At 45.3% G+C, this 18,702-nt stretch overlaps 2 protein-coding genes across 6 annotated transcripts in view; one reads left to right on the plus strand and one right to left on the minus strand.

The window, feature by feature from the left end:
* apba1a (amyloid beta (A4) precursor protein-binding, family A, member 1a) overlaps window positions 1-18,702 on the plus strand; it is a 230,211-nt gene that overhangs the window by 13,107 nt on the left and 198,402 nt on the right. The gene's annotated exons all lie outside the window — the stretch shown is intronic.
* ube2l3b (ubiquitin-conjugating enzyme E2L 3b) lies at window positions 9,666-16,832 on the minus strand. Of its 2 annotated transcripts, none has more exons than XM_080893395.1 (4): window positions 16,770-16,832; window positions 14,953-15,048; window positions 14,684-14,870; window positions 9,666-11,016 (listed from the first exon to the last, which is right to left on the minus strand). In XM_080893395.1, exons 1-4 carry the CDS (start codon window positions 16,794-16,796, stop codon window positions 10,862-10,864), a joined length of 465 nt encoding a protein of 154 aa, XP_080749521.1. In that variant the 5' UTR covers window positions 16,797-16,832; the 3' UTR covers window positions 9,666-10,861. The 2 variants fall into 2 exon arrangements, with proteins under 2 accessions (XP_080749521.1, XP_080749522.1); XM_080893396.1 differs by lacking the exon at window positions 16,770-16,832 and adding an exon at window positions 16,023-16,043.

The raw sequence follows: 18,702 nt of genomic DNA on the forward strand, positions 1-18,702 counted from the left end.
GTTGATTCTGCTCATCTGGATGTTGTCAGTGGGAAAAGTGCACTTTGACTTTTGTGTTTCATCTATGAATCTTTATTTTCATGACTTATATTTTATATATCAAGTATAACTCGTGGGTTAGTTTGTTGATCCTGCTGGGACCTCTGGCACTGGCATCGTTGGTACTCACTACCACAGACTGGTAGAAGACCTCCCAACATCCTTCTGCACACATTATAGGGTCTGAGCTTCCTTAGAAAGTAGTCTGCTCATGCTCTTCTTACAGTGCTTTGCAAAAGTATTGTGCCCCCTTGAACTTTCCCACATTTTGTCACATTACAGCCACAAACATGAATCAATTGTGTTGGACTTCCACGTGAAAGACCAACACAAAGTGGTGCACACGTGAGAAGTGGAACGAAAATCATACATGAATCCAAACATTTGCCACCCAGAAGCCGATGTTGTTCACAGGACAGCAAGAGTCAACGATCGGGATGCTCTTGTCGTCGTTATCGTTCCCCTCCTACGTTTTATTTCCCCGATTTCAGTGTTTTTGCTTCACAACTAAAGCGTGCAGTTTACTTTGTGCACTAACATGGACTCGAATCAACCAGCGCCACCTCTGGCCAAGTGCCACAGCCTACAGCAGCGTTTGTTTTCATTCAAAGGCTTTATGGCTTTAATACCTGGTGGGCCGGTCTGTAGTCAAAATGCCCGATTTTTTTGTCCCAGTCCAGCCCTGCAGGTTATACTGGCAGTGTCACCATGCCAGCTGACTGTATTTCATCATCAGCCAGTGTTGTTCTTTATCAATATTACCAAAGTTTACCATAAGGCAGCATAGAAAGTATTTACTTGCTTTCAGGTTTTATTCAAATGTTAGTCTTTTCAGTTGTTTCCCCACTTTTTTCCTGTTTCAAAATCAAACACTAGCTTGTGAGAAGATTAGCTTCTTTTTTTAACAGGCAGATAAAGTTTTGCATTGGCATCGGCTAATTTGCCAATTGTTTGTTACAAATGTTCGTATTTTAATATTCAAAAATGTTTTTGCCCAAAACATATGTGCACTATATGTCAGTAAAAATACTATGCAAATATTGCTGTCCTTGACTGCTGAATAAACACTGACTGATTGTATCTCTTGTACTTTATCAACGCAGTATCTAAAAACTTTGCACCGTAGTGGTTAAAATCTCATTCTAAGAAGAGTTAAAAGCACATTTGGTTATTAGGTTTACAGGGTTATTGAATTATGGTGAACGGTTGTTCTTGCTGATCGGCGTTGGCTTAGCCCTGGTTTATCGGAGAAATAAGAGAGCGGAACCAGCTGTTCAAACCCCCCCCAAGGCTGCCTGCTGGAATCGAAGCGACGGGACGAGGCGCGACCTCTCACAACGAACGTAATATGGTCAACACCTTGGAGACGCTTGCAGCTGCTGTGAAGGCTCAAAACAACACCATTGAGCGTATGAGGGGATACATCAGAGAGGGGCCTGCTCAGAATGAGACCCTTGAGTGACAGTTGGAAGACATCGCGGAACGGATCACTGCAGCTGTGAGGTCTCAGGATCAAAAGAATGACAACACCACGGAACAGAAGTTTGATACCATCATGGGGAGGCTCGCGACTCTCCAACGGGAGATTGAGAGACCAGCGTCAGAGTGTTAAAGAGCAGCCTGAAAATTCTCCTGGGCTGCTCGCATGGAAATTTACAAAATCAATATCAAAATTGCGGACCCCCATCACGGCGCCAGCTGCAGGCCCAAGGCTGGAGCCGAACAATCACTCCCTGATAACGACTGTGTTATGACTGTCCTTCCCATCCCATGCAAGGCCACCTGGGTTGGCTGGAAGACTGTTTACTTAGGCTGGCAGGGCGAAGGACACTGTCTCAGCTGAACTCTGGACACACACACACACTTACACTGATATGTACACACTCATCCCCCCTCCCTTTCCAAACGCCTTCGATGCTTGTGCCCTACCGGGGAAGATGGCAGTCAACTGGACCAGCGCAGACATGCTGCAGGGCCGGATGCGCTGTCTACGCCGGCTCTCTCTCACCTTTACCCGCCCCTGTTGCTTGTCTTGTGTTTCTGTGGTGTGTTGATAGTCATGTGCTTTTTGTGCTGAGGTGTTTTTTCTGTTATCAAACTGTTCTCCCACCAGGAGCTCAGTCTGAGTGGAGTTTTTTTCTCCTCCTCTCACCTCATGTTATGTATTTTCGTTGTTTTTTCCTATCAGCCTACCTTTCTGACATGTCTGCCCAATGTGATGTTTGTGTAAAGTTGGTCAGAAAGTTTGTAAGTGCGCATGCGCCATTAGCGTGCTGCCTGCTGTAACCCTAATTTCCTTCGGGATTAATAAAGTATTCTGATTCTGATTCAGTTGGTAGAATATTTTTTAACATTATCTGCCAATTACATCTGCCACCCTTCTCCAAATCTGTGCCCCTACCTGGCCCCCCAAACAAAAATTTTCTAGACACGCCACTGGAGGTGTGACGTGTGCAGCTGGGACACTACCGCGTGGGTTGTCTCACATGCTGCTGCCGCTGGCGAGATGTACACGGTTATCGCGATGACTTGCGAGAGCTCCCGCGGCAGGTAATATGGTCGGATGCTAACCGCTAAAAGCTCCACATCACGAGTAAAGTGCTGCTCCTTAACACTGATGTGCCCCGATTTACACCACCTCTCGTTCACACACATCACAATCCCCCCACCTTTCCTCTTGCCGGTCTCCTTCGCGTCCTGATCCACTCTCACCAGGTGAAATCCCGGAACAGTCACGTGACAGTCTGGAGTGAGGTGTGTTAGCCACGACTCTATGTAGCACATCGTGCTAACCTTCCGGTGCTCCTGGAGTCTGGTCAGCGCCGCCAATTCCTCGATCTTACTGGGGAGAGATCTGACATCTCCCATAATGATCGAGGGTACAGATGGTTTGCACCGTCTTTCCACTCTGACACTTAGCTCCAGCTCTACGTGACTATCACACCCAACCACTGCAGTGTCATCAGAGGACTCACGTTTCATTGTTATACTGGAAATCTGAGGTGTACAAGGTAAATAGGAATGGTGATAGCACTGTAGTGCCCCAGTATTACTGACCACCACAACACACAGGCTACCCACCAGCCAGACAGACAGCGATCCAGGAGACAGTAGAAGTGCTGACATCCTGACCAGCTTTCCACTCTGCAAAAGGGGTTGGATGGTATTAAAGGCACTGTAAAAATAAAAAACATGATTCTTACAATGCCACCTTCCACCTGAGAGTGAGAATGCTGGAACAACAGGTAGATGAAAGCATCATCCACCCCCACAAAAGACTGGTGAGTAAACTGAAGAGGTTTCACCTGCAGGCTAAACTGGGCAAGAACCGCTCCAAGCACCTTCATGACATGAGAACCAGTCTGATCTGTCTTTCTTTAGTATTGGAACTAAACATGATGTCTTCCATAGTTCGACAACTTCTGCTGCTGGAGTCTCAGGTTGCAGATCATCTGCAGAGGTTTATTTGAAGAGTTTCAGTCAGGTTTCAGAGCTCATCACAGCACAGAAACAGCTTTAGTGAAGGTTACAAATGATCTTCTTATGGCCTCTGACAGTGGACTCATCTCTGTGCTTGTCCTGCTAGACCTCAGTGCAGCGTTCAATACTGTCGACCATAATATCCTATTAGAGCGATTAGAACATGCTGTAGGTATTACAGGTACTGCACTGCAGTGGTTTGTATCATATCTATCTAATAGACTCCAGTTTGTGCATGTAAATGGAGAGTCCTCTTCACACACTCAGGTTAATTATGGAGTTCCACAGGGTTCAGTGCTAGGACCAATTCTGTTTACATTATACATGCTTCCCTTAGGCAGCATCATTAGAAGACATAGCATACATTTACACTGCTATGCAGATGACACCCAGCTCTATCTGTCCATGAAGCCAGATAACACACACCAATGAGTTAAACTGCAGGAATGTCTTAAAGACATAAAGACCTGGATGGCCGCTAACTTTCTGCTTCTTAATTCAGATAAAACTGAGGTTATTGTACTCGGCCCTGAAAAGCTTAGAAATATGGTATCTAAGCAGATTCTTCCTCTGGATGGCATTACCTTGGCCTCCAGTAACACTGTGAGGAACCTTGGAGTCATTTTTGACCAGGACATGTCCTTCAATGCACATATTAAACAAATATGTAAGACTGCTTTCTTCCATTTGTGCAACATCTCTAAAATTAGAAATATCCTGTCTCAGAGTGACGCTGAAAAACTAGTTCATGCATTTATTACTTCCAGGCTGGACGACTGTAATTCATTATTATCAGGAAGTCCTAAAAACTCGCTGAAAAGCCTTCAGCTAATCCAAAATGCTGCAGCAAGAGTCCTGACAGGGACTAGAAAGAGAGAGCAGATTTCTCCTGTTTTGGCTTCCTGTTAAATCCAGAATTCAAAATCCTGCTCCTCACATACAAGCTCTTAAATAATCAGGCCCCATCTTATCTTAATGACCTTGTAGTACCATATCACCCTATTAGAGCACTTCGCTCTTGCTCTGCAGGCCTACTTGTTGTTCCTAGAGTATTTAAAAGTAGAATGGGAGGCAGAGCCTTCAGTTTTCAGGCCCCTCTTCTGTGGAACCAGCTTCCAGTTTGGATTCAGGAGACAGACACTATCTCTACTTTCAAGATTAGGCTTCAAACTTTCCTTTTTGCTAAAGCATATAGTTAGGGCTGGACCAGGTGACCCTGAATCCTCCCTTAGTTATGCTGCAATAGACGTAGGCTGCCGGGGATTCCCATGATGCATTGAGTTTTTCCTTTCCAGTCACCTTTCTCACTCACTATGTATTAACAGACCTCTCTGCATTGAATCATATCTGTTATTAACCTCTGTCTCTCTTCCACAGCATGTCTTTATCCTGTCTTCCTTCTCTCACCCCAACCAATCACAGCAGATGGCCCCGCCCCTCCCTGAGCCTGGTTCTGTTGGAGGTTTCTTCCTGTTAAAAGGGAGTTTTTCCTTCCCACTGTCGCCAAAGTGCTGCTCATAGGGGGTCATATGATTGTTGGGTTTTTCTCTGTATCTATGAAGCGCCTTGAGTCGACTTTTGTTGTGATTTGGCGCTATATAAATAAAACTGAATTGAATTGAATTGAATTGAATTGAATTGAATTGAATTGAAGAGATGCTGAAGGATGAAGGCTGGGCCTCAGAGATCTCAGGACCCTGGGACTGATGTAATCAGGGCTTACAGCATTGTTCTGTCTCCCCCGTGGCTCTGTCACCTGTGTGTCCAGAGTTGTATTGTCCTGTGTTTTACAGCCCACATACTGCTGGATAGTTGGCAGAGTCACTGGAAGTGCATGGTGTGAGCGACTGGTGGCTGTTGGGCCCGAGCAGAGCAAGGAGTGACAGCTGATCCTAAAGGCTGATTGTGTTCATCTGGAAGTTTCCAGTGGGAGAAACGTTTCATCATCATCATCATCAGGTGACGTCTTCAGTCTCAGCTGACTGCAGGTTTCCAATCTTATAAACAGGACATTTGCACGATGACTGAAACCAGCCCAGTGAAGGAACAAAGGGCTGTGAGGTCAGTTTGTTGATCATTAATAGGCAAACAGTCATGATCACTGATTAACAACACTGATCAATGATCAATGGCCACGAGTAGGGATGGGTATCGTTTAGGTTTTATCCGATACCGGTGCCAAACCGGTACTTTTGAAACTGTGCCGGTGCTCAAACGGTGCTCAAACCGGTGCTTAAAGAATGGAGAACACAAATTGGTCCAAAAACCTCTCATGTTCAGCTGTTTTTTGTAAAAAGATAACAATGTTAGCCTTTTCTGCAGCTATGGGGCATATATGGTATCACTCTTGGCTGGAAGCAGTGCTTAAACAATGGAAAAAACACAAACTTTGTCCAAAAACCTCTCATGTTTAACTGTTTTCCACTTTTTCTTTGGTCATTTTAGCCTTTTTGGCCAGGGTGAAGGGAGCATCTGCCATCAAACAAGGAGACAGCCGCATGTAGCTATGATGATGTTTGCTAGTTCACCTTACATGCATTAATGTAATAACGTGGTTAGCCTACTCAACGTAAATTACACACGAACAACATGAAGCTACTCACGCAGAGAAGAACGGCTGCTGCTGCATCATCATCATTTCTGCTACACTGGCAGGGCTAGGGGCCAGGACTCTCCTCTTCGGGTTCTTGGGGGATGTTGCTAACTCCGGGTCCGATAACAGGCACCACACCCGCAGTAGATCTGCTCGGTGTGAGGTCTCGCAGCAAGCTATCAAATACGGCGCATTTCTCGGCTTTTAAAAAAAACGCTATGCGTCGCCAGGTGTTTCATCAGATTTGAGGAGTTACCTCCTTTGACAGTATCACAGTATCAGCTTAAAGCACTTGTTGCTGCTGAGTTTGCATCTTTTGCTGTGAAGTACAGCCAGACTTTGACCGCTTCGCCTTGGACATTTTTAATCTGTAGCTCTGCTCTAACAGAACGTACGTACCTGGCCCCGCCTACTATCCTCGGAAACGTAAAATGATTGGCTAGAATCTAAAGTGTATGACATCTCAGGAAAAGAAAGCACCGAAATAAAGCACCGAAATGTGCGCTGCTTTTCGGTCTGGTTACTACCGTTTATGACAGAACCGGTGCCATCATGGCACCGGACACCGGTACCCATCCCTGGCCACGAGTACCATTCTCATAGCAGTCCTCCTGGCTCTTAACAGCGTGCACTACACTACTCTGTTTGTGTCGGGGGACCCGATCCTTGGGGTGGACCAGTTTTTAGCCACAGAGATGCTGCGTTTAAAGAAAGTGTGTCTTAACTGTTCCCATACTCCTGACGCATTAGGCACCAGCAAAGGTTTTCTCAGTATTCAAACCTTAAATACTGATCTGTGTGCGTAGGTTTACACGTCAGCTTTTAAATGTCCCCCATTACTGATGGAGTGATAGCAGAGTTCACTGTGAAAACATAAACCATGACAAGCACAGACACTGGATGTAGCACACACTTTCATGAACACTGTTTGGCTTCAGCTCTTTGTAAGGTGTAACTTTGCTCTCTTTTGCGTCTGGCTCACAAACCAACACGAGGAAGCCACAGACCGGTTGTAGCACCTCCTCTGCACACTGACAGCAGAGCACTGCAGGCCGACGGGCCGGCCTTGGAGAGGAGCAGACACCCTCCGTCTGCTCAAACATGAATCCCACTTCTGAGTGTTTACACTGTAGGTCAGCTGAGTGTAAGGCTGCTGCCTCCACCAGCTGGTGGTGATGAGTAAACACTGATCAATACAGCAGACGAGAGTTCTCCCAGTAAATAACGTGTGAAACGCTCAGTTCATTGTCAGGTGAGACAGTCACAGGAACATGTTCTGGACTGCACCACCTTTTTCCTCATTGCTCACATTGCCGTCTCTGTCAGCCCGAGCAGTGAAGAAGCTGAGTACTGTGCTTTCAAGTTTTACATTTGGCTAAGACCAGCATGTCCCTACAGACGCTGTAGAGGAAGTCCAACTGTGTCCCCAAGCACAGTCTCAGGAAGAGGTGGGCAGACCTGCAAAGGGTCCTGAACCCATCAGCAGGACTGGTATTTGTAAGGAAGAAGAGGAGGAGCACAAAATGACCTCCAGCAGGTCGCTGTGTGGATGTCTCTGATCAGTCACTCAAAAACAGACATGAGGCTGGCCTGATGGCCCAACATGAGCCCATAATACTCTGGACTGGTTCTTATACAGCACTTTTCTTCTCTGCCTTACTGCAACGCGCCTCATTCGCCCATTCAATGACTTTTTACTGTGCTTAAGTTCTTTCTAACATTCACACTCTGATTGATGCGTCGGGGAACAACACGAGGTTAATATGTTGGCTTGCAGACTGGAGCAGCCAGGGATCAAAACACCAACCTTCCAGTTAGCAGACCTGCTGTGCCCATTGAGCTGCAGCCACCCCACCTGCACAGAGGTGAGGTGCAGCAGGCGGTGCACTGTCGAGGGCAGCTTCACGCCTTCATTTGCATCCAATCAAAGTTTCAGGTCATCGATTGTGACTGTGACCTGCTTACTGGACATCTCAAAGCCTGGAGCTGCCTGTAGTAGAAGCAGTAATCCTTACATGTATAACGTCTGCTGCACGGAGACAAAAACTAGTCTCAGGCCCAAATAAAGTCATGTTAGCCATGAAATGCTGAGTTCATTGTCATTTGCACTAAATCTCCACTGTTTGAATACCCAGAGTCATTGAATGGACCGTGTCATGGTTTGAATATATTTATCCAACTTGACCATTGTTGGAGTCAAATTGTTAAATGTTGTCATTGTGTTAGTTAAATTTGTGTTAGTTCAAACTGTATGATCAAAGACATTCTTTTGTTTCTGACGCCGTCCGCAGCCTGTTGAGCGGTGGGGAGGCTGTAGTGTTTATTACAGGCACATCCTATGTGAGGCTTCTGTTTTCTTTAGCCTCCTGAGACCTGAACTCTTCCACAGCAGCATTTTTAATTTCTCTTTGATATTTGGGCTGATTGGGACCTGGTGAATGTAAAAACAAAGAATTACCCGATTTATTTATTTTTTTACCTGATTTTGGTTTCTGAGAAAAACGAGAGCCACATATGAGGATGTGTTTAGAATTTCGATAGAACAGCAGCAGCATAACGTCCTCGTCAGTGGACATCAGGCCCTTGCAGAGCAAAATTTAGTATTTTGGTCTAATTAACCCAAAATGTGATGTCCACACGTGTGGACGACAGGTCCTATGAGGTTAGTAAACTTCCTGCCTTTATGACCTTTTTGTGGGCAGCAGGTCACAGAAACACAACCCCAAACACACACATACAGATGGTCGCACATACATGCATACACACGCATGCTTACACGTGCACACACACACACACACACAGTACCTTATCTTTTATAACCATAGGGGGGTTTACAATGGGTGGTGCTGTGTGTACTGTAACTGTTTTCAATGAAAGGCAGCAAGCGGAGGCCGGGGTGGAAGTGGTCTGAACGAGGGCAGAAGGGCTGCTCTGAGATCCTCCCTTGCGCAAGTAAAATCGCTGTTCGTCTTGCTTCCTTAATGGGAATAAGTCTCTAAACCAGCGGCCTGTGGAAGTGCAGACCCAACAACCATTACAGTTAATATGCCATAAAACAGCTTTATTCTCATATTGGCTCAAATGGCAGATATTGCCCAGCTAAGAGTCCCCTAGTCTTTCATATGTTTTCACCATCTAAATCTAATGTGTTGGTAGATGCTACCATTACTATTGTATGGCACAATTTTATCTGTATGTGCTTATAGCATGGAGTTTAGCTGCTGTCAGAACTACTGTGGGCCTCCATTATTCACCGAGCTGTAGATAAAGGGTCCGTTGGTGTGAACAGAGATTTGATAGTTTGAATGTTATAACTTTGCTTTTCTTCAGGCCAACAGCAGGGAGCTCTCTGCAGCCCTGGACTGACGCGGTGTGTTATCTCTGTTAGCCTGTTCTTCCCCTCGCTGCGCTCTCTAAATACCTGTGGTGTGTTTTTTTAAACACCAAATCCCAGTTTATGCTGGAAGTGGAGTGAATCTGTCCCTCTGTAAGCAGCACTGGATCGAGTCCCAACACAACATCCCCACAGCACCAGGAAAACATGGAGGCCAAATGGTAAGCCATCATCTTTATTATGAAACAATATTGGGAGCAGATCAAATAGCTGTTACATGGTGTCGTTTGGCCGCTGCAGTCCCTTTCCATGTCCCGGCACATCCCTGGACGGCCAGCCCTCTCCCAGCTGCCTTCTAGGTTACCGTTTCTTGGACGATCTCCAGGAGCTGATCCAAGCTTCAAGCTTAGCGTCTCCTTCCCCCAGCTTGATAAGTTAGGCCCCTCCCAGCTGGGACTATGTGAGTATGTCTCAGTGTACTACAGGTTCCTGGTTCTAAACATGGTTATACTGGGCACCCAGCAGGAGGAAAGGGGACATGCATGGAAATTCAAATCAATCCAACACATTCTTGCAGATTTTATACACAAGTGTCAATCAAAAAAAAGACGTTTGGGAGCCAATGGCTGTTGAGGAGGGCGGGTGAATGGCTAACCATCTGTGATGCAGAAGTTTTCAGCTGCATGTTTTTAGTGTTTGAAAATCTTTAACACTCGGAAGTCATCTCTGGCATTTCTACAATAACTCGACTCATGTACGGCCTAACATTGTCAACTGTTACAGACTCTGGGGGAGGAGATGTGAGATGTTCCACAGAGTACGGTGCATTTCTGCAGCCAAACATCGGCCTGAGCTACGGCAACTCTCATTTCACTACTTCATGTGTTTCAGCTTAAAATGTTACACAAGATGGGCCAAATGAAAACCAACAAAACCAAAAACAAACACACTCGTCTTCTGCTTTTCAAAATAAAAGAATCAAATATTTATGACCAATCATGTCTAAGTGAGATCCATTTAAAACAGGAGCTGTTTCTACTGAGGAAAAGCCAAAAAAGCCCAAAGAAAATTAACACATGTTCCCTTAGCATTTCTTTTTTCCATTTTTCACTTTAAGAAAGAGTAGAAAGTTAGAAATGGTCTGCAGATCTACGGCGACGAGGACGAGAGAGAGAAAGCGGTCTGATCCACAGAGAGTCCTGCTTGGCTGTCGCTGCCTGGCCTCAGCGGGGCAGCTCCAGGGCCGTTTAAAGGAGCGCTATGTGAAACGGGGGGGGGGGGGGCCGAGGAGGTGGCGAGCTGCTGGTGGGGGACGGAGTGGGGAGGGCAGAGGAAGATCAGTATTTGGTCGGACACGTGAAACAGAAGGGGGCTGGGGAGGGAGGCAGACAGAGGGCTACGCGCTCGTGACGTGATCAGTCCATTGGCCGCTTTTCTCCGTGTTTCTTTGTAAATTCTTCTGCGTTCTTCAAGAATTTTTTACGGTCTTTTGAGTATTCTTCTGCTAGGTCGGCCCTCAGGGGATGCTCGGGCTGGGGGTCGTTCACCAGCGCGATGAGGGACTGAATTACTGAAAGACACGAAGGAGATCGAGTCAGACACAAAATGCTTCCTAACAGGCCACAGCCTCCACTGTCACAGCAGTTTGTTTGTCAGGAGGCTGCAGTGTGCTGTGACTTACAGCTTTTCACAACTATCATCATGTAAAGCAAAGAAATAGAAAACATTTCTAAAAAGTAATAAAAACAAAACAGTCTGCAGCTTGTGCACTTAGATAAGTCTTTAGAGTCAGAGTGAACTCATGAGTTTGTGTCGTGAGAAAGTCCAACCTTCTCTTCGTCAGTCTCACATCATGCAAACACATGTTGTATGACTGTAGGTAACACACACTGACAGTGGGAAGCAGCTTCAGCTTAATGTTGTTGTGATTGTTTAAATAAAACTGTTGTGTGTGGACGTTTAGGAGACGCGCTCAGTGAATCCACAAACACAAACCCAGCGTGCCCTGATAGACCTGATCAGCACAGTCGTGTCGTTCTTCTGAAACGTGCACACATCATGTAAGTTCACTGATAAATCCATGGGACCGTTCTGAAACACTACAGAGGGCAACTGGGAACTGATTAACCAATGACGTTGCTGCAATAAGTCATGTGCACAGTAGAGATGGACCGATCCGATATTACGTATCGGACCGTAAATTACTGGATCGGATATCGGAGAGAAATTTTAAAAAAAATGTAATCGATCCATTAAATAACAAAAGCGCCTCACAAAACTTGCGACACGCCGTAACTCTGCTCATAACTGTAGCACGTCGGAGCAGCGTGGTGACGTGATAGAGCGGCTGTGTGTTTGTAGCCTCGCTACCAAACTCAGAGGAAGTTTTCCCAGAGAGAAGTAAAGCAAGTGTGTAAGTCCATCTCTGAATGTTTGTAAAGCATTCCCACGTTAAGCTTAACAACCGATATATGGAGCGACTGCCTCTCCCTCCCTCTCCTGCTGCTGCTTCAATCATTAAACTGATCAATGATCAGCTGATCATCTCTTGTTTGTTTTTGGCCCACTTTGCACCAGAAAGAGGAAACCAGCGGCTGAACAACAGCAGAACGTTTAAGCTTGATCAGCTGTTGTTAGAATGTATTTAATATTACTTTCTACTCGAGGATCTTTTTCTACGTAGCTGACGCTGGTAACTGTGCAGGGGCGGATCTAGCAAAGTTTAGCCAGGGGGGCCGATAGGGCATTAACAGGGAAAAGGGGGCACAAAGACATACTTTTCTTTCTTATTCTCATTTAAAATGTCTAGCTTTTAATAAATAATTATCTGACACCCAAAGTTTTAATCTGATGTAAATGTATAGAAGTCCATTACTGTATATAGTAACTGTTAAGTCTAATATACCCTAGTAAGCTATAGTACTTTTTCCATCTGTGCAGTTCTGTTGAAGAAAGATGTTGAATCTATTTTTATTCTTGAAAAATAATTTATTTCTGTGCAATTTTTTTTTTCACACTGCATCAAATTAAAGTTGATTACATCGATTAAGCATCATGAGGTGGGGGGGTGGGGGTTCACTATTTTCTTTTGTTGGGAGTTTGCAGCCCTATTAGTCAGGTTGCTTAATATTTCTGCTAAGTACTCTTTAAAATACCAGAGTAGGAGGATGGAGCAGGTTTAAGTTTATTAGATTGATCAGTTTTGCTGAACTATGAAATATTTTGGGTGCAGTGTGTTTTGTTTTGTTTTTTTACATACAGGTATAACAGAATAGCTTTAGTGTTGTTGTTTATTTAAACTTGAGTATGAACTTATACAAAATGCAGCAAGATATTAAAAAACAGTTTTATTGATTAAAAAACACTATATCGGAGTCATATCGGTATCGGCAGATATCCAAATTTATGATATCGGTACGGACATAAAAAAGTGGTATGGTGCCATCTCTCGTGCACAGTAGAGGTTAACCCCCATTTCAGCTGCGTGGTTGCATGTATGGTGTTTGTTGAGAGGACAGATGCTCTTCCACGTCAGCAGACTGAAGCTCAGCTTATGGGGAAACATTTAAACTATTGAATTAAAACTGTCAGATTAAAGATTAACCAGTGAGATGAAACCCTGCAGTGTGACGTATGTAACGATGTGTTTGACAGTAGAAACCATTATAACCTGATCTATAATGAAAGGCCAAAAGTTTACAGACGCTCACAGTAACTCTTCCAGGGTGAAGCGACTGTACGGCACAAGTTTAAGGACTTTTAAAAAAAGAAGAAAGAATTGGATGCACAATTTTAAATCCGTCTGTCAACTCAAACGTCTGATCTGACGCTGACTTTTCTCCACGTGGGCAGCTGCAGGTTAACGTGTCCTCTCCTACACCTCAGCAAAGTGCTAACACATCCAAATAACTGGCACTTATGTCCAACTGTTGAAACTGGTGATCCCAGAATCTGCAGTCATTTAGAAACGGCTGCACTGAGCTCCTGGGATGCTCTTAAAAGCCCAACATTAACCCTACTGAAGAGTTTGTAGACTGAGGTTAGGGTTACAGAGATGGCTCCATGACACCAAACCAACTGGAATGAACTCTACCCACTGTGCCCAGAACGGTGGTCAAATATCCTGCCAGAACTATGCTAAAGGCCAAGCCCCACTCACTGAGGGGCAGTTTGCTTTCAGTCGTAGTGTGGATCAGACAAAATCAATCCAAACTTGTTTCTAAAGTGGTTAAACGTGCTCGCTGCACAGTCACTCCACCCTGAAAGAAACCGGTTCAAAGAAATCATTAAAGGACCCAAATTATAACGACATTTATACCCACGAGCACTGTGGAAACTCTGACCACAGATCTCCCTCGTTCACACTAGCACCTCGTCTCCACTCTGTTTCCATGACAACTGAGCACCACCCCAATGATGATGGGTTGTTATAGCAAGGTGGCCCAAACAATGGAGCAGACTGAGGATTATAGCTGCACCTGCACCCATCGTTGGACCACAGTGTTGGTTTATGTGCAGCTGTTTCCCTCCATGTTTCACAAACACTGGTGGGGTTGATTGTTGTCTGCTGACATCACACTTTCTGCCCGACTCTGCTCGCTTGAAACCGTCACCAGGTACTAAAAGCTGTCTGGCAGCAGGTCCTACCACCTGAGGGACAACACTGAAAGCTGAGTCGGTGCTGAGTTCATTCTTGTTTTTCACGTACACTTTGTGATAAACTCCGCAGGTTTCTCTTTGTTTCTTTCAAACTGAAATAACACTCAATGTTTAAGATTTAGGGAATAAATGTTCCCTAAACCGTGAGTAGGAGTCATCTCTGTGTCTCCTGCTTCGCTGATAAAACAAACAGGTTAGCAGCTGCAGTAGCAGCGATATAAAAACACACAGCCGTCTAAACGATGTGACGCTTTACTGAGTCACAGAATCGTCACAGCTTCCTGTTACTATAGCTGTGCTGTTCAATAAATACAAAACATACTAAACACTGTGTTTTGATCACACAACCATGCGTGTGCATAAAACACGCTTTCTGCTCTGTTCGTCACACGGAGCTCTATGTGAAAATGCTCTGAGCCCGACAGACGGACAGTTACTGAAACAGGACAACGTTTTATTTTGGACACGGACTTTTTTTTTCCTGCAATCATCACGTCAGACAAAAATCAAAAGATGTGCAGCTCTCCAGCTCGCTGCGACTCACATCGAGCAGCCCTGTGTAAGACTTCAGCACCAACCTTGGTCAGTTTTGGTGGCAGGCTTCCAGTTCTCTGCACTGATCACAGGCAAGCACACCTGGCCCTTCTCATCAATGTTGGGGTGGTAGATCTTTGTCTTGAATGTGATCTTGGGAGGCTTGAAAGGGTACTCGGTGGGGAAAATGATTTCAATCCTGAATGCACCTTTGTCATAAGGAGGGTTGTCCTGAAAGGGAACCAATAAGGTTAGTAAGGGGAACCTCGGGCCTACGTATCTCAGACCAGCCAAAGAAGGAACAGCAGCTTACAGGAACAATCAGCCCTTGCCATGCCAGTAAGTTTGATTCCTCAACTTGAATGTTTCTGAAGTTTTTCATTCCAGACTTGCGAATCTCATCAAGTTCCTGAAAGAACGAGCACACAGTTGATATTAGAAAGGTTATTACAGTCAATACAAGAAAAATAAAACATGTATGATTTTACAGAGTGGAAGGATGCACCACCCAAATGACACCACCAGTTTAGGACAGCGTAGCAGGAAGACGCAGCCTCCAAACTACACACCAGGTTTTAAACTGCGCTGAAATTATTTACACGTTCTTTCCTGAATGTTGATGTGAAGTCTAAGCAGAAAGTAGGAGCAAAGAAACAACAAGCTGATGTTGGTTTGGTTCCTGTTATCCACCTCAGAGGTCCCCAGTACTAAACAGCACCACCTCCAGTGTTTTCAGGTAAAGAAAATTAAAGCTGCTATACAATGAAACATGTCACTTAAAACAAATGACAAACCAACTGCAACATCTCAGCTTTGTAGAGAAGTGTTGTATATGGTAGATCTGAGGATGTGCTCAGCGCTACATGTTTTATTCACAGTATGTGTCCAGTGACCTGTTAAGCTCTAAACTGCTTGGATTGCAACTATTTCATTGCATAAAGTAGCAGCGTTGCACTTAATCCTAATTCATCACATGCTAAACAAACTCAAGCCTTCCAGCCAACAGGAGCGTTTCTCTTTCATTTCAGTGCAGCAGCCAACAGTGAAAGTGAACTACAACCTGCATCCAGCAGCACCACAGTGGACCTCCTAGTTTGCCATCAGGTTACTGGTTCTGTCACCAGTTTGACTTACGTTAGATTATGTTAGCTATTAGCTGAAACCCCCTGAGTGGCACTCACAGCCAGCCTCGTGGTTCCATCTGTGGCAGGTTTTTGTTGCACAGCTCGACGGTGTAAACGTGTCTAACACGTTTTTAGGGTAAAGTGATTGTGATTAATAAACAGCGTGTGACCGGTTTACGGTCCAACAGCACCGACGTTTGTTTCACGTGAATGAAATCCTGTCAATGTTAATCTGCATGTCCGCACTGAATAACTCCACCTGCATCAGTGAGCCGGTTCCAGGCCAGCTCTGCTCCGCGTGCTTTCAGCGTTGTTACTCCGGGTAAACTTCAAACATACAGCCTCCTGTAACCGCCTCATTCAGCGCAGTGTACGTTTAAAGGCGGAAACGATAATCACGGGGAAACAAACGTAGGTTAACGCAGACCTTACGCAATATGCTACGACCACTACACAAAACGAAAGCAGCATTTAGTGTGTGTCGCCTTCAGGCCGCATTACTGGAAGTGTAACGCTGCGCTGTAGTTCACACCCACTTCCTAATGGCGAACTTCAAAGTCTGATTAAGTTGAAGTGTAGCTAGCTGAGACCTGGGGATAGCAACTTAGCTGATTAGCAAACGTCTTATGCCGTGGAAATTGACACGATCTCGGGCTGCCCGCTGCCGGATTGACTCCCTCGGTCACACAACTCAAGAGTTTCTGACGTTCAAACTGTAGATAAGAGACTTGAATGAGGTTTTTGGCAGCCCCGGGCAGGATCCCTGTAGATCCTCCGGCCTGATTTGGGACTGCTTAGTTGCCTAACGTTAATATTTGGTCGGCTAGGTGGTCAATGCTGACCTCTTGTTTCTGTTGAGCTACAGCTACAGCTGGACACTGACGGTCACTTAATGCAAATATACTCTGTAACGTGAACACGAGCCAAAGGACGGACGCTTCCACTAACCGTCAATACGTCCTTAAACATTAGAAACGATCAAAAAGAACGGCAACGACGGATTTACCTTGGCCAGCCTCCTGCTCGCCGCCATCTTGAAACTACTGTGTGTTCCCAGAATTCACCGCGCTGGGAATATGGGTCTGTTCCTGCGCTGAGGCTGATCAGGTTGGACATCCGCCTGTTTGTGAACATGCCGACATGTCCACGCCAGGAAGCGACGTGTTTAAATGCGGGATATCTGTAATTATGTATGTTACAAACATGTTGGGCTGTGAGCCGGAGCCGCGGGGGGAGACCTGAGCCTGAACCCAGCTGTGTCTGCTTCCGCTTTATTTGTTAGTATTAATGCAGGTGTTCGCATGTAGACCCCTGAAAACGCATGATGAGTTACACCTGTATGAGTCGGCTTGGTTAACCCTCAGCTCTGCTGTCAGTCTGTTGTAATTGGCTCATGCAACAGTCGTGTGGATGGCACAGAGCAAAAAGGTTCCATGTGCTTGTGCAACACTTTCAACAATAAAGTTTTATTTGAGTTCATGTTTCTACTTTAATATCACGTGCAAATCCATGTTCGCCCTGCACTTTCGTTCTAAAGCTACAAACATGTGTGAATCTGTCCATCAGCACTGCAAACAAGTACGGCTCAGAGCACGTTTCTGATGTAACCCCCCCCCCCCACTGCTGCACACATGTATGTGCTGCACCACCCTGCTGTACAATGACCGTCGTCTCTCTCAGTATAGGATGATGTAGCTCTGCAGGTCATCCTTGTACCTGAACATTGAAAAGCGGTAGTCCACCTTCAGTTTGAATATTCAGACTGCACCGTCTCATTTATAAACATGTGTACACTGTGTTATTAGAAATTATTAATTAACTTTAGTCTGATGGCATTTATGTGGTTGTAAATTCTGTTTCACTGTTACACTTTGCTGTGACAGCACTGAGAGAGCAGGACAGAGAGGGTGAGAAAGAGACAGAGCTAAGAACAGGACAAGATCTGACACGTAGTGAAAGATGATACACACCAGGGAAGCTTCTGTTTCACTCATGATGATTTTATAGAACTACTCAGTGTGTGTGGACCACAAACCTGCTCTTATAACATAGATTATGTTGATCGTCTGCAGTGCCACAGCGTGTGGAGTGATCATGGCGACCCAAACACAGACGACCAGACGCAAAACTAGATTTTGACAAATGTGTGTCGTTCATTATGGCCGATAGCAAAACATTAACCAAAAGACAAACCCCTTTCTTTCCCTAAACTGGGAAAACTACAGACATGAAACCTGGAACAGTCAGAAATACCTGAACACTTGCATCAACATAGGACTGAGGATGACAGGAAGAAGAGTGTCTGCAAATGTGCACGTTAGGTGGAAAATCATCAAAGATTGCTTTATTATTTGGTCAACAGGTTGAAACGATGTTGTGATTCTCTTCTTACTGCTTTGCTGTAAGCCTACTGAGAAGTCCACTGCTCCCTCTCAGACATCTCCATACCTCCACAGGTATGGCACCTGGACCAGCTGCCTTTCCACTCCTCCTCCTTTCTAAGTCACTTCCTGACTCACCCACTGTCCATCTGTGCTCCTCAATCTCTCGTTTTCTGCACACTCCCATCACCTGTTAACACATCTCCATTCCTGTCCCTGATTATCTCCAGCTCCTTTCCAGCTCCATCTGTCAGCGTGTAGCCACTCAGCACTGTTCTTTCCCTCCTTCACATACAACTCACTAAGGCTTTTCCTTTTCCACGTCTGTCTTTCCTGTATGCCTAGTTTCCCAGTACTCCTGTCTGTATTTTGCACCTCCGGTCCCACTTTTTATTTGCCAGTCTCTTTGGTAATCTCCTTTTAATATTTTCCTGCACTTCCTCATCCCTCCACCAAGTCTCGTTGTCCTCTTTCCTCTGTAGGACACACCCATCACCTTCATGACAGGTTCCTTCAGCCTATAGCTGTACTGTTCCAGTCATGTTTGCTGCCACTCGG

This window comes from Rhamphochromis sp. 'chilingali' (genome assembly GCF_963969265.1).
Source record: "Rhamphochromis sp. 'chilingali' genome assembly, chromosome: 10".
NCBI lineage: Eukaryota > Metazoa > Chordata > Actinopteri > Cichliformes > Cichlidae > Rhamphochromis > Rhamphochromis sp. 'chilingali'.